Raw genomic sequence first — 25,269 nt, 5'->3', positions numbered from 1 at the left:
CGGAATGACCCCCTATATTCCCTGTCACATGGGCACACATACACATTTCAGAAATCCGTTAACCTACCAGTAGGTTTTTGGATTGGGGGAGGAAGCTGGAGTATCCATAGAAATTGCACGCAAACGTTGGAGGACATACAAACTCAACACGTTAAATGCCTTGGTGGCATTGGAACTCAAGACCTCAGTGCTGCACTGACGTGATGTTATGGTATGTTTTAATGTGTCAACATTACGTAGTGTATTTTGGAGGGTGGGTATGGTATGCTGTTTTGCTTTATTTTCTGGACAATTTTAGGAACTTTACACTTTGCATTTATCATTAGTTATGCCTATCCATAAATACCGTTTTGGTACCAACTCATGAGTATTCAGTATAAACCCTAGTGTTATAAGGAATACCTTGGTCACACGTAACCTATAATTGCATATTAAATAATGTTCCACAGTGAGTAAAAGAAAAAAAAAAGCTGAAGGGACTCTTCCTGAGTACACAGCCAGATGTATCCCCTGTGCTGGCTTGGGTAAGGAACTAGAAGCCTCCCTCTTTTTTAGCGGAGAGCAGCAGTGAGTCATCTGTTAGTGGGGTGGTTGAAAGGTTTTTATGAGTTGTTTTGAGAATAACACAACCTCCTGGGTAAAAGAGTTTACTTCATCAAATATTATAACTATAACACATGATACATTAATACAAGTTCTCTAAAACTGCTTCTAATTTAAGCAGCAATCCCACATAACTTTCTATTTAAAGGAAACACATCTAAAAAAAAACTTGCAAGCATGCATCTGATTTATTTTTCTTTCTTTTTTTAAAAACTCTGAAGGTCAAACAGAAATGGGTGCAAGTTGCAGTTTGTTCAGGGTCTTGGCATAGGGGGAGAAGAAGTAGGATGTTGCAGAGCTCAGAGGGGTGTTCCAAAGCCTCTCTGCTAAGTACCATGTTGCCTTTTTTGACCAAATTCATAAATCAATAACAGCCTGAAAAAGAAAAAAAGGGAACATGGTAAATAAAAACAATCTTTTAGCAAAAAAAAACAACTTTTTATTTTCTCTCATGCTTTAAGACTAGTGGCAAGCATCATCCTTGTATGTACACTAGTTACATCAGATATCATACATAGATGGACAGTAATAAAACCAGACTGTGTATACATATAAATTACAGGTATATATTATAGGTAATCCACCTGGCTGCCTGCAGGCCACGTGCTGCCAACTGCAGACTTAATGGGGATCCCCATCTTCATTTTTAATCCCCATGTACTGGCGACATGTACATAAATAACGTGGGGGCAGTAATGTGTGCTGCACTGCTTATGCAGTTACTTTCTCTTGTAACTTGTGCTGATTTTGTAGTATTAAATGGGAGCAGGGTATTCTATAAATAATGACCTTAATGTTGTCAGCTCTGCCTGACTTTCTAGCAAATCTCCTATAGATGGAACTATATATTTTTGGGTGTGGTGATTGTTATCATATGCATTTGTTGACATTTCCCCGTTCTGAACTTGGCTGTAGTGGGTGCTGTCCTGTGCTCCTATTGATCTGTCCCGGAGAGTAATCCTGGGGCCTGTGAGGATATCTACTATCCCAGACATAGTGGCACTGGGCCACTCAGGAAACTTCTTTTGATCTGTATAACAAAGGGAACCCCTAAGGACAGGTCTATTATAAGGATCTAGGATTGCATTGACAGCCGCAGTGGGCTAGGGTGAAGGCTGTGTCTCCTGTTCTCTTTGGATATACAATGGTGCAAGGTCACACTGTAAATGCATGCTGTCTCAGCTTTACCTTAAATGATCTAATGAAGCACCTTCGAACCTGCTTGGTAATTAATACAGTATATATACTATTCACGAGTGTAGCAGCAGAGTATATGGGGTTGTGTATTGAGCATTGCAGTTTACTGTTAGCACTGTTCACACAGCCCATGCTACTATTAGGTGATAGAATATGACACCCCCAGGGCTTGCGTCGGTCCTACCGTTCAGCAAAATAACTTCCTATTGGCTGACTGTGCTTATTTTTATTTTTTTCACAGCTTCCATAAAATGAGCAGTCTTGTATTATCGGTCACTTTCTGCCTGCAAAGAGCACATAAATTCACCCTGAACGTTCTATTACACATAGGAATGTTTCCGTGATTCAGAAATTCCATAATTCTAGATTTGTGTGTATATGAATGAGCGGTTTCTCCGCTTAATCATCCCCAGAGAGATCTGTTGTCTTACTGGACCCGAACGGAACATTAGCCGACAATTTCACAATACAGTGTGCAATCAGGATTGTGAAGCAAAAGGCAATTTTGTGCAAAAGTAAGACGCTGTTTGATTATATGAAAGGGGCAGAACCTTTTAATCCTATATTTCAATTCAATTTAAAAGGGGTTGGCAGGTTCCTGTTTTAATGAACCAAGAGTTGACAAAGGCAGACGGCTCAGGAGCCGAGACTAATTGTGTGTCACAGTAAGGCATGGAATCCACGGGGAGCCCTCGACCTGCTAATATAGAACAGGTCCCAGTGTGCACCAACATAGGTCATTGTAGGTGAACAGGTCACGTTTGCCCCAGGGTGCCAGCTGGAGCCGCTTGATGAGGCCGGCTATCAGCTAGGGTATATATTGGAAAATTCAGAATAATACAGGCAGCCGAAGAAAAATGTACATTCGACATTTAGCCTAGAAGTATTAATACCATATTTTGTGTGTTGTGGTTTTTTTCTTTTCTTTTAATGTCTGTAGTAATATTATATTTTATGTATATGGTGCCACAAGGGCTTTGCACCGCCGTATGTAGTCGATGGTACATGTAGCAAAATGACATAGCGCTTGGACTGTGTCTCTCCACTTTCTTTTTCTACGCCTTGTAGTAACTCATTTGGCTTAAAAAGAAAAAAAATACATACTTTTGCAATAATAATTACCTGCATCTTGAAGAATGTAAATACATTTTTCAATTCTTCTACACACAAATTTGTTTTTAACATTATTCTTCATTGAATCACGACAGACATGGTACAAGAACCAATGGGGGCAATTCAGTTCAGCAGCCAACATCTTAAGCTTTGCCCATAGATGTGTACAGATGCAATATACCGCCCACTGTTAATGGCTGGTATATGTGCAGCTGAGCTTGGCTGTGATGTTCGACGGCACATTGCTCTACATTAAATTGAAATAACTCCAATGAATGTCTTCTAGAAAGGTAGGCATAGGGGTGTGCGGCTCTGTACAGGGCTATCTTAATGTATGGACAAACAGAGCTTCTTGGGAGGCAGGTAGAGAATGCTGCCTGGCCGCTCTGATTGGGAATTACATGCAGTAAGATTGGCCAGACAGTGTTCTCTACCTGCTACCAGCCTGCAGCCAGACAGTAAATGGCTGTCAGTATGCTGATTGGTGGATGGCTGGAGCTAACCACCTATGAAAGTGCTGACAGACGTTCACTGTATGGAAGCATGTGGAGAGATGGTGTGGAACCGCAGGAGGGGTAAGTTATGATTTTTATTTTTATTTTTTTTATTTACGCCTGTAAATGGGTGGAGGGGGCTCCAATGTACTGCTTTACCCAGGGCTTACAGTGCTGTAAAGACCTGGATTTTTCAGAACCTCGCAGGCTATTCCTGAAGTAAACGTCGGCATGTTTTACCCACACACCACATCCATTTTTTTTTAACCAAATTACCCACATTGTACCTGCATTATGTACCAGATTCAGACATTTAAATGCATAGGAGCTGCTGTGCGAAAATATGTAAATGCAGCAGGAGGCGTCTGTAGTAGAAAGACGTTAAGTCTTTAAATAAAAATAAAGTAATACTTACAATTCCCGCTCCTGCTTCCCGACCGCTCCTGCCTTCCGTCTCCGGCCGCTGGCGCCGCTCCTTGGATCTATGGGAGAGACGTCATGACGTCTCTCTCATAGCACTGCATAGACACTAGAGGTCAATTATGACCTCTAGCGTCTATGTGCCGCTCCCACAATGCAGGTCGGGTGCGCGATTACTTCATTGCACACAGCACAGGCACCAGTAGAGGATCTTGCCACCGTGGCGGCGCCCTCCGGAAGGCAGCGCCCCAGGCAAAAATCCTGCTTGGTTACTCAGGATGGCCATGTAATTCATGCGCCTGGGACCAGTAAAGCCAGCCACTGGCCTCTGCAAGTGCAGAAAGTGGTGCAGACATGCCCCCATTTTCTGTAAGCTGGCTGTCGCTGCCCCTTCTCCGCCCCCCAAACGGCCTCAGCGTGTCAGTCATGCTGCGGCTCATGGGACACTACAACCATCAACATAGATCTACACATTCACTGTACAGATCATGCACACATTGTCAAATATCACATGCAAGCAGTCTGATTTGCTTACAACTCTGAATTATGCCTGTGTCCTAATGTACGCAGTTACACATCACGTCAGATCCTCACACTTAATTGAATATCCATCGTACTGTGGGAAAATAATGTAAGATGTAGCTAACTAGAGCCCCATAATTGTACAGCTGTGTCTCTGTGTGCACACTCCACCATGACCCACACTGCGAACACCTTTGCCCTTACCGAGCAAATACGTTCGCTCTTACTTGAAGGGAAGGTAGATCAAAACATGTGTAAGCATTGGAATATAACTGGGCTCTGTATTTAATTTAAATGGGCGTGTCCCAAAAATATACTAACCGCACCACCACCACGGCATGTTTAGTACATTAGAGTCTAGGTAGAGCTGTAAAACCCTTTCCTGACATTATCTATAGATCACCAGATTTTAAAATCATAAAGACAGAATATACATTACCGGCCATATGTTTTAGTTTCCTATTTTTCTCACTATTTTTTAAAGCCACATCACTTGGCGTCACTCTTCTTGGGATTTTTGCTTTTGGTTCTTACCACTTGGGCATGTGTTGTGGTACAGTTCCTGGGGGAGATGAGTGGTTTTGGTTTTGTTGAAACCCCCTGAGCTTTGGGATTTCGAGTCAGAATCCTGCCAGGGTCACTGCGGAGTTGTACTGCGGATTTAAAACCGAATCTTTCGTGTTTTTGATGTCGTGTGATTCCATCGTGATTTAAGGTGCCGTTTCACGCTGGAAATGAATGTTATTGCTATTAATAATACCGTACGAGCAACCATAGGTCCAAAATTTACATGGTTTTAGCTGTTCTTATTAATATTACTGAAAACCCAAACAGAACCAAAACAATTGAGGGTAGTTTTGCCAAATTCAAACCAAACCCAAAACTCTGGAGTCCACGCACATCACTTGTTCCTAGGACATAACCATAATATTATTACCGATAACGACAACCAATGTATATGTCACCTTAAACGGGTATGGGTCGTTGGGTCAACTCAACTTAGGTCGACAGTCATTGGGTCGACCATGGAAGGTCGACATGCATTAGGCCGACAGGGGCAATATGTCGATATGGTCATTTGGTCGACAGGTCAAAAGGTCGACATGGGTTTTTGGACTTTTTTTTGGTGTCGTTTTCTTCGTAAAGCGATGGGGAACCCCAATTAGTGCACCGTGTCCCCGCGCAAGGCTCGCTTTGCTCGCCATTCTTCGGGCAAGGTTACCGTTCCCAATTGTAGTCCACGTATATCGTCAAGTATGAAAAAGTCCAGAAAATGTTTAAAAATTTGAAAAACGCATGTCGACCTAGTGCATGTCGACCTTCAGTGATCGACCTAATGACTGTCGACCTAAGCTGTGTCGACCTAACGACCGTATCCCCCTTAAACGCTATACTTGTTTAGCATACTGGTTACAGATAGAAGCATAAATTGTGCTAAGCAGATGTCCATACCTTTATAAAAGGCCTGTCCACCGGAAAAATAGAGGAAATGCAACATACACCTTATGGAAATATCACTCTGCCAGTTATCTTGTACGGTTAGATTCCTTGCACGCACTTAAGATGTAATGGTCCTAGTTGGCAACCCATGGGCTATGTTGGGAAAACAATCAATATTGATGGGGATTCCTATAAAATGGTAACTGCCCCTGGGAATCAGAATTATTCGGCAATCATTCCATATATATATTGAGATCTATTTTATTATATAATTAAAAAATTAATTTTGCAGCAATAGGGATATTGTTGGAAAGAAGCTGTTCTCCATGTGTGGCATTCTATGTTCCATCATCTAGGTTTGGATCCTAGGGGGTCATTTCGACCCGATCGCTCACTGCAGTTTCTCGCAGCGATCGGGTGGGAACTGTGCAGCCGTCGTTGCCTAGCGATCACCTCTAAGGCAGAGGCGGTCGCTGGGCGGGAGGGGGCTGGACGGCGGCGCTAAGCCGCCGTTTAGGGGGTGCGGTCCGACCAACGCAGGCGTGGCCGGACTGTTGGGGGGGGGGGCGGGCTGCGGCAGCTGCGTGACGTCACACGCAGCCGATGCAGGCCAGGGAGCGACGAGTAGCTCCCGGCCAGCACGCCAATGCTGCGCTGGTCGTGAGCTACTCTTGAAGTGCAAAGGCATCACCACTGTGCGATGCCTTTGCACTTCTGCAGGGGAGTCGGCACTGACATACGGGGCATACGTCCCCCCGCATGTCAGTGTGAATGATCATAGCTGTGCTAAATTTAGCACGGCTACGATCAACTCGGAATGACCCCCCTAGTGCGTTCAGACTGTGTGATGTGAACAGTCTAGGGCACGGTTGTCACTTCCATGCTCAATGGCCCAGATTCTCCGCAAATTGCCAAGGGTCACATTATAATTTCTTGCTCATTGGATAAGAAATGTGTTCAGCAGTTATTGCAAGTGGCAGCCACCATTTTACATTTATTATACAACCTGGTTCATAATAGTCCTGAATCATTCTAATATTGTGAACAACCTAATTCTAACCTTGCATGAATCAGCCAGCTACTGTAGTACAATTGTTGCCATGGCTGATAAGTTACATAACCATTATGGAAGATGGGATGTGAACTACTTACAGTACAGAGAGCAGGTTGCTGACGATATTGGTTAGTCAGTGGCCATTGGTATAGCAGGGTAAATTGGTACAAAAAGGTGTGTAAATGGTGAAAAAGACCTAGTTGGGCACTTCAACAAGAATCTACAGGTAATGTACAAAGAAAGAAAAGAAAAACCTCAGTATCAAGTTACTTTTACATGGCATTTGATCACTACAACCTCTATGCAGTAATGAAGTTGGGTCTACCAATGTATGGGAGTCCCTTTCTTGGCGCCTGCTTACTGCTTGTCGAAAATTCAGTTTCTATATAAAACACAAATGCTTGATTGGTTTCAAATCTGGTGACTGACCAGGTAAAACTCAACAGTGCCACTAATGTTCTGTGTATTGGGGGTGGGGGGATCTGGAAAACACTCCCATGGGGAAGATGATTACTTGGCACCATCAAGTAGCAGTTTGACATTGACTTTGCTTCCTACGGATGTGGCCTCATCCAAACCATGCAGGGAAAATTTACGTATTGCCACAATCCTTCGGTGTTGGAAACAAGCACTTAGTGTTGTAGCATACTTAACGTTGGCTCCACACATGTACCTATTCATGTGCAGAGAACATGGGGAAGGGTGGTTTATCTGACTATCACCTTACTGCTCAGTAGTCCAGCAAATTAAGTCAATAGAGCCCCAACCATTTCCCCACATTCAGGAGTATACCTGACCTTCCAGGAGAGTAGGCAAGTATGAGACACCATTGCTTGTAAAATCCTAATCAAGTGGAGCTTCTTGGTCATTGATGATCCTGCCAAACGTGCCCCAACAATCCTGCCCATTTCAGTATGTTTGTAGCTATAATTACAGGCAATCGGGAATTCCAGCATGACTCTGACCATGTTCTTTCCATAACTGACATGTGTGAAGGCCCTTACTAAGTACGCGGGTTGTGTAGGTGAATATAAGGAAATAAAGAGTATGTATCCTGAGGAAGCTGGATCAACCTGTTGCCAGCGAAACGCGTTGAGCTTACTCACCTACCTGGACACCACTCTCCGACATTACATTGGGACTCTGATACTTTTGGCTATAATTGGACACTGTTCCTATCGCTGGGAAATTACTACAAACAAAGACCGATCCACACCTGCAGCTAGCAATGGACTCTTCCTAAAGCTGATGCCATCATATACATCTATTGTGGAACTGGTAACTATTTCTGCTACAGTGAGTGCCATCTGGATATTGTCCTAGCCTTAACAACATATGTCTCAGAGAAGAGTGGACTTTTAATATATCTCATCCAGGGAGAGATTATGATCATAAGTGTTATCAATCAGATAATAGGAATCGATTCCTGTTTTTAATGGTTTAATAAATTGTGATTTTATATTCAGCAAACCGTCTTTTTATAATTTTTACAGCCAGCGCTGGTACCCTGTGTCCTTTCTTGTGTAGGTGAATAGTTCACGTTGATATGTCTAGACCAGGCTTGGCCGACCTGTGGCTGTCCAGCTGTTGGGAAACTACCCATCCCAGTATACCCTGGTAACATTTTAGCAATTCCTAATAACAAAACTGTGGCGGGGCATGCTGGGACTTGCAGTTTCACAACAGCTGGAGGGGTGGCACTTGATATACCGGCTGCCTGGATCCCGGCGCTCACCATACCGACGCTGGCATCCCGACAGCCGGTATACCGACAAGTATTCTCTCTCTTGGGCTGTCCACAACACCCCTGGAGGGAGAATAAATAGCGTCACACACCGTGCCTGCAGCTTGGCGAGCACAGCGAGCCCGCAAGAGGCTCTTTTGTGCTCGCCCCCGCTGCCGGCATTCCGGCGGTCGGGATCCCAGCTCCGGGATATCAAGCGCTGGGGAAACGTACTGCAAGCTACAGGTTGGCCAGGCCTGGTCTAGGCCACCTTGAATAAAAAACTTTTTTCATGCAGCGTTTCATATTGATACCTTTTTCTTTTTCATTAAATTCCCAGCTGATCATTTGTAGTAGACAGAATTGAGCGTCCGCGTCGTCATAGTCAGACTCCAAATCGACAAATGGACTTCACTTTCTCTTTCTTGGTTTTGAATTGAGATTAAATGAGCGAGGAGGAAGACAATCCCCCTCCGTTTCTTTCTTGGTATCCCTTTGCGGAAGTCAAACGCATAGCTAAATATACGGATCACCCTAAAATTTCCCGGGAAATTGGCAGAATTATTATCGATTCACAGAGCACGGCCAAACATCACTGCATGAATTAGCAAGCAGCTGTTTCTAATTTGACTCTAGAACGGTACACAGAGGAACTTGCTTTAGAGCGCGATCCTTTCATTTATAATGAATTTTAATCACCGCTACAGGTGAGAAAAATGTAGAAACAAGCTTGTATCTTGTGCAAGAAACAAAGGCAAGCCAGATGCTAACAGATTTACAGCCTGTGATAAAAGGAATGTTTTGGTACAGTTTACATGTAATTAGGCTGCAGCTGTTTGCGCTCCCCAGTCCGTGAAAAAGAAGCAGCATATAGAATCGCGCTGCCTGTTTCCAAAGGGAGTCAAGAAAAACAGTGATCCAACCCTAGAACCATTTATAGCGTATTCCTGAGGCTGACATAAAACTTTTCTCTCCCTGCTGCTGGTAAGCTGTTTAACGGAACTGTGATTCCTATTCCTGGACAGAAGGGGGGGAAAAAAACTGAGCAGATTCCGTCTGCTTTAATGTGGATTTGGTCTGACACAAGGGCGTAATCCATCTTAACTATTTAGGTTCTTCACTTTTTCTGCTTCTACTCCTGAATGTTAACACTTAGGCCCTCATTCCGAGTCGTTCGCTCTGTAAATTTCTTCGCATCGCAGTGATTTTCCGCTTAGTGCGCATGCGCAATATCCGCACTGCGACTGCGCCAAGTAATTTTGCTATGAAGATAGTATTTTTACTCACTGCTTTTTCTTCGCTCCGGCGATCGTAGTGTGATTGACAGGAAATGGGTGTTACTGGGCGGAAACAGGCCGTTTTAAGGGCGTGTGGGAAAAAACGCTACCGTTTCCGGAAAAAACGCGGGAGTGGCTGGAGAAACGGAGGAGTGTCTGGGCGAACGCTGGGTGTGTTTGTGACGTCAAACCAGGAACGACAAGCACTGAACTGATCGCAGATGCCGAGTAAGTCAGAAGCTACTCTGAAACTGCTAAGAAGTTTGTAATCGCAATATTGCGAATACATCGTTCGCAATTTTAAGAAGCTAAGATTCACTCCCAGTAGGCGGCGGCTTAGCGTGTGCAATACTGCTAAAATCGCCTTGCGAGTGAACAACTCGGAATGACCTCCTTAGTTCCTATTCTCATGTCAGGATTTCTTTTAATGATACTAGTGGCTCTATAGTTGATGCTCAGTTGAAGTCACTGTGGTTCTTCTCATCTGTCACAGATGGTAATAGTGAACGATTCAGTGCACAACTCATAGCATTAAAACAACCACACAAGGCCATTTTTTTGCAGAGAGCAGTTCAAGGTTCCTAAACATTCATACCTTATACTTTGTTGTACAGTACTTAGTTTTTTTGCTTCAATGGCTTCTCCCCCCCCATAAAAATAGAACCTAGAGTAGATTTCTAGATATGTCTAACAAGCTTCTGCGTTCTCTTCTCGCATCTGTGAATTCCAGTCTTTCCACAGACTGTTGACCCATTTCCCGGCCCTAATCAAACTAAGCTGTATGCCAAAGTGAGGACACTGTCTGCCCTGTAATATGAAACGTATCTGCTTTCACTGGCATTGAAGCATTTTTGTGTTTGATATCTGGTTTTCTTTCTTATATTTTTTACATTGAATGCATTAGTATTGTGTGTAAACTACAGAAAAGGCTATCTTTATGTGTTTACTATACCTATAGGGTGCTGGATTGCATTTCTGAGGTGAAAGACTGTGTGTGTGTGTGTGTGTGTGTGTGTGTGTGTGTATGTATGTATGTATGCTCTTTTCATGTATATGGGACCCAGCTGGTCTCTCAGAACCCAGCACTGCCTCGGCATAGATCTCTTCCAGCAGGCCCCGGGGATCTGTCTGTGCAGCTGACTCCTTCCTGTTATTTTGCACTCTGGAGATTCCGCGCCTCTCTTTGGGGGTTACATGTCCTTGGAAGGTTGTGCACACTGTAAAAATGTCAGTAATATGACCGTTTTCTCTTCAAATCTGATCAGTTTTGAAGCAAATAGTTACACTTTGCATGTCTTTACATATGTATACGTTCATGAGAAAAAGCATCCACTTGGTTTGCCACGCCATTGGCCGTATAGCGGAATATGTTTGACACCTATCTGTCTGACAAGCCAGGAGTATAATATTAGTTGGGAAATATAAAACACAAACAATAAGCTAGTTTCATGCAGTTTGATATCCTGGCCAAGAAGTGAGGCCTCTCACAGGAGATGTTTAATCCCATTCTGATTGGTGGACTGATCCAGCAGCGCACCTGCAGATTGTAGTATTTCAGAATCCATCATATTCCCAGGACACCTGGCTACAGTTTCATAGACAGAAGGGGAAACGCTACATAACTGGCAACCTAATTCACAAAATGTTCCAGTGCAACCATTAACCTGTCTCTTTCCTCAAATCTGATGATGCATTGTGTGTGTGTACAATAAATGGTAATAATAAAACCTGCTGCAGCGTGAGTTTGCATGTATCATCAATTAGGATTAATATGTAAAATTGTTAGACTTTTGAATTCAATTCATTTTTTCTTTTTTTCTTTATTTTTTATTCATTGTGCTTACCTTTTATACTTATGTCCTTGTTTGTGGAATGATTTGTTCATTGCTAAAAGAAACTAGATTGGTATAAGCCTTGGGTTCAGCTGAAGAGCTGTGGCCTTATTTCACAGATGCACTGGGAATTGTTTTTAATCTCCTTTCTGCTTTCCCATTACAGATGGTGATGACGACCCACAATTCTCCTGGGTGGCTTCATCTCCCTCCAGCAAAGACGTTGCATCACCCACTCAGATGATAGGGGATGGGTGTGATCTCGGCATAGGAGAAGAGGAAGGGGGATCTGGGTTACCGTATCCCTGCCAGTTCTGTGATAAGTCTTTCAGTCGCCTGAGCTACCTGAAAAGGCACGAACAGATCCACAGCGACAAACTTCCCTTTAAATGCACATACTGCAGTCGCCTGTTTAAGCACAAGAGAAGTAGGGACCGCCACATAAAACTCCACACCGGAGATAAAAAGTATCATTGCCACGAATGCGAGGCTGCCTTCTCCCGCAGCGATCACCTTAAAATCCACTTGAAAACCCACAGTTCTAGCAAGCCTTTCAAATGCACAGTGTGCAAGCGTGGATTTTCCTCCACTAGCTCTCTGCAGAGTCACATGCAGGCTCACAAGAAAAACAAGGAACATTTGTCCAAGTCCGACAAAGACATGAAGAAGGACGACTTTATGTGCGACTACTGCGAGGAGACCTTTAGCCAGACAGAGGAGCTGGAGAAACATGTGATGACGAGACACCCTCAACTCTCCGAAAAAGCCGACCTGCAGTGTATTCATTGCCCTGAAGTATTTGCGGATGAAACCTGTCTGCTCACCCACATTGACCAAGTCCATGCCAACAAGAAGCATAAATGCCCCATGTGTCCAGAGCAGTTCTCTTCCGTGGAAGAAGTCTACTGTCACTTAGATAGTCACAGACAGCCGGACTCAAGCAACCACAGCATTAGCCCAGATCCAGTTCTAGGAAGTGTGGCATCCATGAGCAGTGCCACACCAGACTCCAGTGCATCGGTTGAACGGGGTTCCACTCCGGATTCAACACTCAAGCCGTTAAGAGTGCATAAGAAAATGTTATCGTTGGAAAGGGAGGATGGCCAGAACTGGTCCAAAGTTACTTATAGTTGTCCGTACTGCACAAAGAGAGATTTCAACAGCTTGGCAGTCCTAGAGATTCACCTTAAAACTATTCATGTGGACAAGCCTCAGCAGAGCCACACCTGTCAAATCTGTTTGGATATTCTACCAACCCTGTATAATCTTAATGAGCATGTGAGAAAGGTCCATAAAAACCATGCATACCCGATGGTCCAGTTCAATAACATTACTGCCTTCCATTGTAATTATTGCCCTGAGATGTTTGCTGACATTAACAGCCTGCAAGAGCACATTCGCATTACCCATTGCGGCCCTAATGCTACCCCTCAGGAGGGCAATAATGCTTTCTTCTGCAACCAGTGTTCTATGGGATTCCTTACGGAGTCCTCGTTGACTGAGCATATTCAGCAAACCCATTGCAATGTAGGAAGCTCAAAGCTTGAATCCCCTGTCATACAGCCAACGCAGTCTTTCATGGAAGTGTACTCATGCCCGTATTGCACAAACTCCCCCATATTTGGCTCTATATTGAAGCTCACTAAGCATATCAAAGAAAACCACAAGAACATTCCATTGGCAAACAATAAGAAGTCAAAATCTGAGCAGAGTCCGGTTTCTTCAGATGTTGAAGTCTCTTCCCCTAAAAGGCAGCGGCTGTGTCCTAGCCTAAACCCTGTATCCAATGGAGAGTATCCCTGCAATCAGTGTGACCTCAAGTTTTCCAATTTTGACACATTTCAGACACATCTAAAGTCACACTTGGAGCTACTGTTAAGAAAGCAGTCTTGCCCTCAGTGCAAAGAGGACTTTGACTCCCAGGAATCACTTCTGCAGCACCTCACAGTACACTACATGACAACATCCACACATTATGTGTGTGAGAGCTGTGACAAGCAGTTCTCCTCCGTGGATGATCTGCAAAAGCACTTATTGGACATGCATACTTTTGTACTATATCATTGCACGCTTTGCCAAGAAGTCTTTGATTCTAAAGTTTCCATCCAAGTGCATCTGGCAGTAAAGCATAGCAATGAGAAGAAAATGTACCGCTGCACAGCGTGTAACTGGGACTTTAGGAAAGAGGTGGACCTTCAGCTTCATGTCAAGCACAGCCATTTGGGCAACCCAGCAAAATCGCACAAATGTATCTTCTGTGGAGAGAACTTCAGCACGGAAGTGGAGCTTCAGTGTCACATCACAACTCACAGTAAGAAGTACAACTGCAAATTCTGCAGCAAAGCATTCCATGCCATCATCCTCCTGGAAAAGCACCTGCGAGAGAAGCACTGCGTGTTTGATGCCAATAGCCAAAATGGCACAGCTAATGGAATGATGCCAACAAGCAAGAAGTCTGAGGCAGCTGAAGTCCCAAGTGTCTTGATGAAGAACCCTGAGGTTGCAAACAGCCATGAAGCCAGTGAAGATGATGTTGATGCCTCTGAGCCAATGTACGGCTGCGATATCTGTGGGGCAGCTTACACAATGGAAGTTCTCCTTCAGAACCATCGATTACGAGATCATAATATCAGACCTGGGGAAGATGATGGTTCTAGGAAGAAGGCTGATTTCATCAAGGGCAGTCACAAGTGTAATATCTGCTCAAGAACTTTCTTCTCTGAGAATGGACTCCGAGAACACATGCAGACACACAGAGGTCCAGCAAAACACTACATGTGCCCCATTTGTGGGGAACGCTTCCCATCTCTGTTAACATTAACTGAACATAAAGTTACTCACAGCAAAAGTTTGGATACAGGGACATGTAGGATCTGCAAAATGCCCCTTCAGAGTGAGGAAGACTTTATTGAACACTGTCAGATGCACCCAGACCTTAGAAATTCCCTAACTGGTTTCCGCTGTGTGGTCTGCATGCAGACTGTCACTTCCACCCTGGAACTTAAAATTCATGGGACATTCCATATGCAAAAGCTGTCAGGGAACTCTGCAGCTTCCTCTCCGAATGGGCAAACACTACAGAAGCTGTACAAGTGTGCCCTGTGCTTAAAAGAATTCAGAAACAAACAGGATCTGGTTAAGTTAGATGTTAATGGCTTGCCGTATGGCCTGTGTGCTGGCTGCTTAAGCAGAACCACCAATGGACAGCCTTCTAACCCAACCTCACAAGAGGTCTGTGAGAGACTGTGCACCAGTCTACGATGCCCGGAGTGCAATGTCAAGTTTGAGAATGCAGAAGATTTGGAAACTCATATTCAGATTGACCATAGAGACTTGACACATGATGCTAGTGGCCAAAGGAAAGTAGCACAAACATCTCCACTCCCCAGAGTAAGTCCAAATTCTATACTACTGTATGTGTCTCTTGTATTTTCAGAGTAATAGTAGAAATAGTGATTATACTATATTTATGTTTTAGTGTAGATATTTTATCAAGAACTTTATTATGGTCTGTTTCAGCAACTGATGTTAGTACAAAACCACTTTGGTCATCCTACAGAATGAGGACAAAATAAAGGGAACCTGTCACCAGGTTGGAGATTCCGTTTCCTTAGTTCCTTGTTGATGAATGGTGCCCAGTCACATCGCCCTTGCCCAGTAGAACACTTGTAAAATAGTGTTAGGTAAGATAGTACCTGGATTATGCAGCGCTGTACAGAGTATTTAATCATTCACAACTGTCCCAGATCATTCTAAAATTCCTACTACATACAAACTCCACACCAATAATGCCTTGGTTAGGATTACACCCATAACTCTAGAGCTGTGAGAGGGTGCAATGCTAATAACTGTTGTTGCCTTGGATACTGTGCTATCCTATTTTCCTGGCTAAATGCCTTCATCTATCTCCATTCCCGGAAAAGTATTAATAAAAGTGGCCATACACTGTGCCGCTATCGGCTGATTGGGCAGGTAATTGCACAGTTCATGGCCACAACCAAGCACCATTTATTGGTCTGTCGGGCATGAAAAATCTTCCAACATTGCCAGCAGACGTAGTAATTTGTGCTCGGATATACTCCCTATCAGACAGACCAATTGCTCGTCCTACTGGGGCTGATTCTGAGTGGAACACAGTTGCAACGGTGCTGCTACAAAGCCATTCCCTGTTGTACATCTGTGCATCCGAATGTGCAAGGTTTGAGAAGCCTGCATTACCATCTGGTGCATCTTTAGATGCATCATGAATCCCCCTATAGTAACGTGTGCCAGCCATATGTCAGATGCCTGATCTTAGTTTACCTATTGCCTCCTGTACCTGCAGCTGTGCGTTTATGTACACAATAGCGTTCAGCAACGCGCCTGTCACACTTAGATAAGTCATAACATCTCCATGCATCTTTTTAGCCACTGTCCTATTTCCTCACCGTAAATGTCCAGGGACACCCCTAACATTTCTGCTGTAGTGCATTTAAGTTTGTCCCTCCACTCAGGGAGCATGCACAGTGTTTTGCCTATGCAGATGACAACGCATCAGACGTTTGCATGAATATTGTAATAGCACCCAACTTGGAATCAGGCCCTACATATCAATTTCTGATAATTGGTTTGTCTGATGGTGACTTTTATCTGATCGTATATGGCCACCATAAGGCACAGTAGGTGTAATGTACATTGGAAAGCAGGCAGGGATAGAGTATATGGTGGGGGGTGGCTTGGACTGCACACCCTAATGCCAAACCTAATAATAAGTGCTGTCATGCTGAGACTTGTAGTTCCACACAGAAAAGAAGAAAATGCAGATGCACACTCTATGGTACTAAGCATTGCTAATCAGAATACTTATATTTAACTCTGCAATCTAACACAGAGAAAAACTGAGGCACTTATCATAATTTTTGGTCAAAAATATGGGCCCACCAACTGCATCAGGTGACATCATCTGGTGGGTCTCTAACACAAAGGTGCATGTCCAGGGCATGGGATAGATTATCACTTAGTGCAGAGGTTCTCAAACGCCTATTCCTCAAGGCACCACAACAGTCCAGGTTTTAGGTATATCCAGGGCTCAGCACGCATGGTTAAATCAAATTGACTGAGATACTAATTAAGTTACCAGTGGCCAAGCATGGATATACTTAAAACCTGGACCGTTGGGGTGCCTCGAGGACCACATTTGAGAACCTCTGGCCTAGTGTGCAAATTGGCTACAAGCATACAGTGGGGATGCGGTTTACGTTGCCGGTGCATGGGATTCCGGCTGTCAGCATACCGACGCCGGGATTGCGAAGACTGACAATGCCGCCAGCTGCATACTGGCTAACGGGCTATTCCCACTTGTGTTGTCCACGACACCCATAGAGTTGGAATAGAACCTGTGGCAAGTGCAGCAAGCCCTCAAAGGAACTTCGTTGCGCTCGCCCCATGCCAGCATTCTGGCAGCCGGGAACCCGGCATCAGTATGCTGACAGCCATGAGCCCGTGCGCCAACCAGGTAATCCCAACCGATAAGGTACGCCATCCCTTGTAAATGGGGTACAGAGGACTGCACTTTTGTGTGTGTGCACAATACATGAATAGTTCACAAGGCACTAATGTACTAAATAAGGTCTCCCCAACCTGGTGACAAGTTCCATTTATTGCTCTGTTCACATATATCCCAGGAAATTGAGCTTAATTAATATCATAGAACATATAGCATAGAGTGACTGTAGCACATAGCCTCCAAAGACGCTATACAAAAAAATGTGCTACACTAATTTTTAGTATCTAGATTTGATACATTGCAATAAGTTGCTGTGATTTGTTTTCTGTAAAGACATTATAACAGTGTACTTAATACAGATGTGTCCTCTTACATCCTTGCTGCAGTCATGCTAAACAGCACTTGAAATTGCACCATGCCATTGCGGGGCTCTGTAGCGGCGAGCATATTTTCTCTAACGTCCTAAGTGGATGCTGGGGACTCCGTAAGGACCATGGGGAATAGCGGCTCCGCAGGAGACTGGGCACATCTAAAGAAAGCTTTAGGACTATCTGGTGTGCACTGGCTCCTCCCCCTATGACCCTCCTCCAAGCCTCAGTTAGATCTCTGTGCCCGAACGAGAAGGGTGCACACTAGGGGCTCTCCTGAGCTTCTTAGTGAAAGTTTTAGATTAGGTTTTTTATTTTCAGTGAGACCTGCTGGCAACAGGCTCACTGCATCGAGGGACTAAGGGGAGAAGAAGCGAACTCACCTGCGTGCAGAGTGGATTGGGCTTCTTAGGCTACTGGACATTAGCTCCAGAGGGACGATCACTGGCCCAGCTTGGATGGGTCCCAGAGCCGCGCCGCCGGCCCCCTTACAGAGCCAGAAGGCAGAAGAGGTCCGGAAAATCGGCGGCAGAAGACGTCCTGTCTTCAACAAGGTAGCGCACAGCACTGCAGCTGTGCGCCATTGCTCTCAGCACACTTCGGTCACTGAGGGTGCAGGGCGCTGGGGGGGGGGCGCCCTGAGACGCAATAAAAACACCTTGGATGGCAAAAAAAATGCATCACATATAGCTCCTGGGCTATATGGATGCATTTAACCCCTGCCAGAATCCATAAAAAAGCAGGAGAAAAGTCTGCGAAAAAGGGGCGGAGCCTATCTCCTCAGCACACTGGCGCCATTTTCCCTCACAGCTCCGTTGGAGGGAAGCTCCCTGTCTCTCCCCTGCAGTCACTACACTACAGAAAGGGTTAAAAAAAAGAGAGGGGGGCACTAATTAGGCGCAGTATTAACTATACAGCAGCTATAAGGGGAAAAACACTTATATAAGGTTATCCCTGTATATATATAGCGCTCTGGTGTGTGCTGGCAAACTCTCCCTAGGGGGGAGATGTACTAAGCCTGAAAAGTGATAAATATCACTGTGATAAAGTACCAGCCAATCGGCTCCTAACTGCCATGTCACAGGCTGTGTTTGAAAAATGACAGTTAGGAGCCGATTGGCTGGTACTTTATCACAGTGATATTTATCACTTTTCAAGCTTAGTACATCTGGCCCTCTGTCTCCCCAAAGGGCTAGTGGGGTCCTGTCCTCTATCAGAGCATTCCCTGTGTGTGTGCTGTATGTCGGTACTTTTGTGTCGACATGTATGAGGAGAAAAATGATGTGGAGACGGAGCAGATTGCCTGTAATAGTGACACCTGAGTGGATGAACTGTTGGAAGGAATTACGTGACAGTGTCAGCTCTGTATAAAAGACAGTGGTTGACATGAGACAGCCGGCTACTCAGCTTGTGCCTGTCCAGACGTCTCATAGGCCGTCAGGGGCTCTAAAGCGCCCGTTACCTCAGATGGCAGATATAGACGCCGACACGGATACTGACTCCAGTGTCGACGGTGAAGAGACGAATGTGACTTCCAGTAGGGCCACACGTTACATGATTGAGGCAATGAAAAATGTTTTACACATTTCTGATAATACGAGTACCACCAAAAAAGGGGTATTATGTTCGGTGAGGAAAACCTACCTGTAGTTTTCCTGAATCTGAGAAATTAAATGAGGTGTGTGATGATGCGTGGGTTTCCCCCGATAACAACGGATAATTTCTAAAATGTTATTGGCATTATATCCTTTCCCGCCAGAGGTTAGGGTGCGTTGGGAAACACCCCCTAGGGGGGATAAAGCGCTCACACGCTTGTAAGGGCTCTACCTTCGCCTGAGATGGCCGCCCTTAAGGATCCTGCTGATAGAAAGCAGGAGGGTATCCTAAAAGGTATTTACACACATACTGGTGTTATACTGCGACCAGCAATCGCCTCAGCCTGGATGTGCAGTGCTGGGTTGGCGTGGTCGGATTCCCTGACTGAAAATATTGATACCCTAGATAGGGACAGTATATTTTTGCCTATAGAGCATTTAAAAGATGCATTTTTATATATGCGTGATGCACAGCGGAATATTTGCCGACTGGCATCAAGTCTAAGCGCGTTGTCCATTTCTACCAGTAGAGGGTTATGGACACGTCAGTGGTCAGGTGATGCGTATTCCAAACGGCATTTGGAAGTATTGCTTTATTAAGGGAGGAGTTATTTGGGGTCGGTCTTTCAGACCTCGTGGCCACGGCAACAGCTGGGAATTCCACGTTTGAACCCCAGGTCGCCTCTCAACATGAGAAGACGCCGTATTATCAGGCGCAGTCTTTTCGTGGACAAGCGGGCAAAAGGTTCCTCATTTCTGCCCCGTGACAGAGGGAGAGGAAAAAGGCTGCAGAAATCAGCCAGTTCCCAGGAACAGAAACCCTCTCCCGCCTCTGCCAAGCCCTCAGTATACGCTGGGGCTTTACAAGCAGAATCAGGCACGGTGGGGGGCCCGTCTCAATGAATTTCAGCGCGCAGTGGGCTCACTCGCAAGTAGACCCCTGGATCCTTCAGGTGATATCTCAGGGGTACAAATTAGAATTCGAGACGTCTCCCCCTAGCCGTTTCCTAAAGTCGGCTTTACCGATGTCTCCTTCTGACAGGGAGACAGTTTTGGAAGCCATTCACAAGCTGTATTCCCAGCAGGTGATAATCAAGATACCCCTCCTGCAACAGGGAACGGGGTATTATTCCACACTGTTGTGGTACCGAAGCCGGACGGCTCGGTGAGACCGATTCTAAATCTAAAATATTTGAACACTTACGTACAGAGGTTCAAATTCAAGATTGAGTCACTCAGAGCAGTGATTGCGAACCTGGAAGAAGGGGACTACATGATGTCTCGGGACATCAAGGATGCTTACCTTCATGTCAAAATTTACCCTTCTCACCAAGGGTACCTCAGGTTTATGGTACAGAACTGTCACTATCAGTTCAGACGCTGCCGTATGGATGGTACACGGCACCCCGGGTCTTTACCAAGGTAATGGCCGAAATGATGATATTCCTTCGAAGGAAGTGAATTTTAGTTATCCCTTCCTTGGACAATTCCCTGATAAGGGTAAGATCCAGGGAACAGTTGGAGGTCGGTGTAGCACTATCTCAGGTAGTGTTGCGGCAGCACGATTGGATTCTCAATATTCCAAAATCGCACCTGGTTCCGACGACGTGTCTTCTGTTCCTAGGGATGATCCTGGACACAGTCCAGAAAAAGGTGTTTCTCCCGGAGGAGAAAGCCAGGGAGTTATCCGAGCTAGTCAGGAACCTCCTAAAACCGAGCCAAGTCTCAGTGCATCAATGCACAAGGGTTCTGGGTAAAATGGTGGCTTCCTACGAAGCAATCCCATTCGGCAGATTCCACGCAAGAACTTTCCAGTGGGACCTGCTGGACAAATGGTCCGGATCGCATCTTCAGATGCATCAGCGGATAACCCTGTCACCAAGGACAAGGGTGTCCCTCCTGTGGTGGTTGCAGAGTGCTCATCTTCTAGAGGGCCGCAGATTAGGCATTCAGGACTGGGTCCTGGTGACCACTGATGCCAGCCTGCGAGGCTGGGGAGCAGTCACACAGGGAAGGAATATCCAGGGCTTATGGTCAAGCCTGGAGACATCACTTCACATAAATATCCTGAAGCTAAGGGACATTTACAATGCTCTAAGCTTAGCAAGACCTCTGCTTCAAGGTCAGCCGGTGTTGATCCAGTCGGACAACATCACGGCAGTCACCCACGTAAACAGACAGGGTGGCACAAGAAGCAGGAGGGCAGTGGCAGAAGCTGCAAGGATTCTTCGCTGGGCGGAAAATCATGTGATAGCACTGTCAGCAGTATTCATTCCGGGAGTGGACAACTGGGAAGCAGACTTCCTCAGCACGACCTCCACCCGGGAGAGTGGGGACTTCACCCAGAAGTCTTCCACATGATTAAAAACTCGACAGGTATTGCGCCAGGTCCAGGGACCCTCAGGCAATAAGCTGTAGACGCTCTGGTAACACCGTGGGTGTACCAGTCAGGGTATGTGTTCCCTCCTCTGCCTCTCATACCCAAGGTACTGAGATTGATAAGATGGAGAGGAGTAAGCACTATATTCGTGGTTCCGGATTGGCCAAGAAGGACTTGGTAACCGGAACTTCAAGAGATGCTCACGGAGGATCCGTGGCCTCTACCTCTAAGAAGGGACCTGCTCCAGCAAGGACCCTGTCTGTTCCAAGACTTACCGCGGCTGCGTTTGACGGCATGGCGGTTGAACGCCGGATCCTGAAGGAAAAAAGGCATTCCGGATGAAGTCATCCCTATCCTGATCAAAGCCAGGAAGGATGTAACCGCAAAAACATTATCACCGCAATTGGCGAAAATATGTTGCGTGGTGCGAGGCCAGTAAGGCCCGACGGAGGAAATTCAACTGGGTCGATTCCTACATTTCCTGCAAACAGGAGTGTCTATGGGCCTGAAATTGGGGTCCATTAAGGTTCAAATTTCGGCCCTGTCAATTTTCTTCCAAAAAGAACTAGCTTCAGTCCCTGAAGTTCAGACGTTTGTAAAAGGGGTACTGCATATACAGCCTCCTTTTGTGCCTCCAGTGGCACTTTGGGATCTCAATGTAGTTTTGGGTTCCAAAAGTCACATTGGTTTGAACCACTTAAATCTGTGGAGTTAAAATATCTCACATGGAAAGTGGTCATGCTGTTGGCCCTGGCCTGGGCCAGGCGCGTGTCAGAATTGGCGGCTTTATGCTGAAAAAGCCCTTATCTGATTTTCCATTCGGACAGGGCGGAATTGAGGACTCGTCCTCAGTTTCTCCCCAAGGTGGTTTCAGCGTCTCACCTGAACCAACCTATTGGTGGTGCCTGCGGCTACTAGGGACTTGGAGGCCTCCAAGTTGCTAGACGTTGTCAGTGCCCTGAAAATATATGTTTCCAGGACGGCTGGAGTCAGGAAATCTGACTCGCTGTTTATCCTGTGTGCACCCAACAAGCTGGGTGCTCCTGCTTCTAAGCAGACTATTGCTCGTTGGATTTGTAGTACAATTCAGCTTGCACATTCTGTGGCAGGCCTGCCACAGCCAAAAATCTGTAAATGCCCACTCCACAAGGAAGGTGGGCTCATCTTGGGCGGCTGCCCGAGGGGTCTCGGCTTTACAACTTTGCCGAGCAGCTACTTGGTCAGGAGCAAATACGTTTGTAAAATTCTACAAAATTGATATCCTGGCTGAGGAGGACCTGGAGTTCTCTCATTTGGTGCTGCAGAGTCATCCGCACTCTCCCGCCCGTTTGGGAGCTTTGGTATAATCCCCATGGTCCTTACGGAGTCCCCAGCATCCACTTAGGACGTTAGAGAAAATAAGAATTTACTTACCGATAATTCTGTTTCTCATAGTCCGTAGTGGATGCTGGGCGCCCATCCCAAGTGCGGATTGTCTGCAATACTTGTACATAGTTATTGTTACAAAAATCGGGTTATTATTGTTGTGAGCCATCTTTCAGAGGCTCCTCTGTTATCATGCTGTTAACTGGGTTCAGATCACAGGTTATACGGTGTGATTGGTGTGGCTGGTATGAGTCTTACCCGGGATTCAAAATCCTTCCTTATTGTGTACGCTCGTCCGGGCACAGTATCCTAACTGAGGCTTGGAGGAGGGTCATAGGGGGAGGAGCCAGTGCACACCAGATAGTCCTAAAGCTTTCTTTAGATGTGCCCAGTCTCCTGCGGAGCCGCTATTCCCCATGGTCCTTACGGAGTCCCCAGCATCCACTACGGACTATGAGAAATAGAATTATCGGTAAGTAAATTCTTCTTTTTTTGCTTTTTTTTCTAACTTCTGCTGATTAAAATGATATGCAGCATGCCTATATTCTGTGTGTAATTGCGGATCTATCTGCATCCGAAAAAATGCCACGTTAGTGTTTTCCATGGAAACACTGTAGCATAGCATTTTGTATGCAAATACAGTTGCAGTCACTCACAGACTATAGGCATGCTGCATATCATTTTAATCAGCAGAAGCTGCTTGGGCGTTCTACCCAAAAAAACGCAAAAAAGACGTTCGGCTCTACCGATTCACACGGCACTCATGCGTTATGTGTAACGTGACTTGTAGCGCAAGGAGCACAGATGTAAGGGGACACATCTGTATTACTTGTTACACTTGGTCAGCATTAAGCAATGATCCAATAGCACAGTATGGGCTATACAGCACATGTGCTATTATCACCCTGTTCTTCAATATGCAAATCTTTCCGATTTTTAATAAAAGATCACAAAGTGCTATTTATGTTTTGCCTTTACATTGGTGAATATAGGGTTATTATTAGACAAGGCATTTACATGTACATTTATAATTTACATATAGATTCATATAACATTTTTGGAGGATCTTTAAGGCCTTGATATTTTGCAGAAACCAGAACATATTATGTTATTGTCTTGTTACCGTGTAGTATATCTAATGTGTTCCAATCTAAGATGAAGGTAACGACATGAGTGTACGGTATGTATTATGTGTTAACTTACCTGTGAATTATAAGTAGGTAAACGCTAGCAAATTGTCATTACTATTTGCGGGCTATTGTAGCTGTGATATTGAAGCAATTTTATTTCTAAACGTCTCCCGTTAAATGCATGGACCTTCTTTTACTTATATCGTTGTACAAGCTGAGTGCAAATGTGCAATTTTCAGAACCACAGATCTGTGATTTTTGCTAACAAACTGCCATAGTGACCCTCCTCTGCTTTGTGGTAGAAGGAAGATAACATGCTCAGTTACAAATTGTGCACACTCCATAAAGTGAAGAACTCGCAGTCAGTGAAATGTTAAATTTCAACAGATAGGCAACAATTTAACTAGATATATATGTGAACTATTGCAGAACAATAGCGGTCTTTCTAACAATGGCCCTCATTCCGAGTTGTTCGCTCGCAAGGCGAATGTAGCAGAGTTACACACGCTAAGCCGCCGCCTACTGGGAGTGAATCTTAGCTTCTTAAAATTGCGACCGACGTACGCGCAATATTGCGATTACAAACGAGTTAGCAGTTTCTGAGTAGCTTCAGACTTACTCTGCCTGTGCGATCAGTTCAGTGCTTTTCGTTCCTGGCTGACGTCATAAACACACCCAGCGTTCGCCCAGGCACTCCCACCGTTTCTCCGGCCACTCCTGCGTTTTTTCCGGAAACGGTAGCGTTTCCAGCCACACGCCCCTAAAACGCCGTGCATCCGCCCAGTAACACCCATTTCCTGTCAATCACAATGCGAACGTCGGAGCGATGAAAATGCCGTGAGTAAACTTACTTTCATCATAGTAAAGTTACTTGGCGCAGTCGCAGTGCGAACATTGCGCATGCGCACTAAGAGAATTCTCACTGCGATGCGATGAAAATCTCCGAGCGAGCAACTCGGAATGAGGGCCAATGTCTTCATTAAAGATAATTCTAGGTGCTAATTAGCCTCTGTTAAACTGTTAAGAAATTTTAACTAGCACACTGGGGCAGATGTATTAAGCCTGGAGAAGGCATAAAGAAGTGATAAAGCGGTGATAAGTGCAAGGTGACAGCTGGACAATTGACAGCTGTGAGCTGATTGGCTGGTGTGTTTATCAGCTTGCCCTTATCACTGCTTTATCACTTCTTTCTCCAGGCTTAATAAATCAACCCCTGTTGGTTTCCCCAATGTACGAGTATTATGCGGCTCTGAAAATCATGTTGTACATTA

At 45.1% G+C, this 25,269-nt stretch overlaps 1 protein-coding gene across 1 annotated transcript in view; it reads left to right on the top strand.

Annotated features, from left to right (window-relative positions):
• ZNF423 (zinc finger protein 423) overlaps positions 1 to 25,269 on the top strand; it is a 416,823-nt gene that overhangs the window by 197,572 nt on the left and 193,982 nt on the right. The window contains exon 4 of the mRNA XM_063945343.1: positions 11,842 to 15,065. Coding sequence (XP_063801413.1) covers positions 11,842 to 15,065 — 3,224 coding nt within the window. The remainder of the gene's footprint in view (positions 1 to 11,841; positions 15,066 to 25,269) is intronic.

The sequence above is a fragment of the Pseudophryne corroboree genome, chromosome 11, assembly GCF_028390025.1.
Source record: "Pseudophryne corroboree isolate aPseCor3 chromosome 11, aPseCor3.hap2, whole genome shotgun sequence".
In the NCBI taxonomy this organism is placed as follows: Eukaryota; Metazoa; Chordata; class Amphibia; order Anura; family Myobatrachidae; genus Pseudophryne; species Pseudophryne corroboree.
This window is presented reverse-complemented; position numbering and strand designations above follow the sequence as displayed.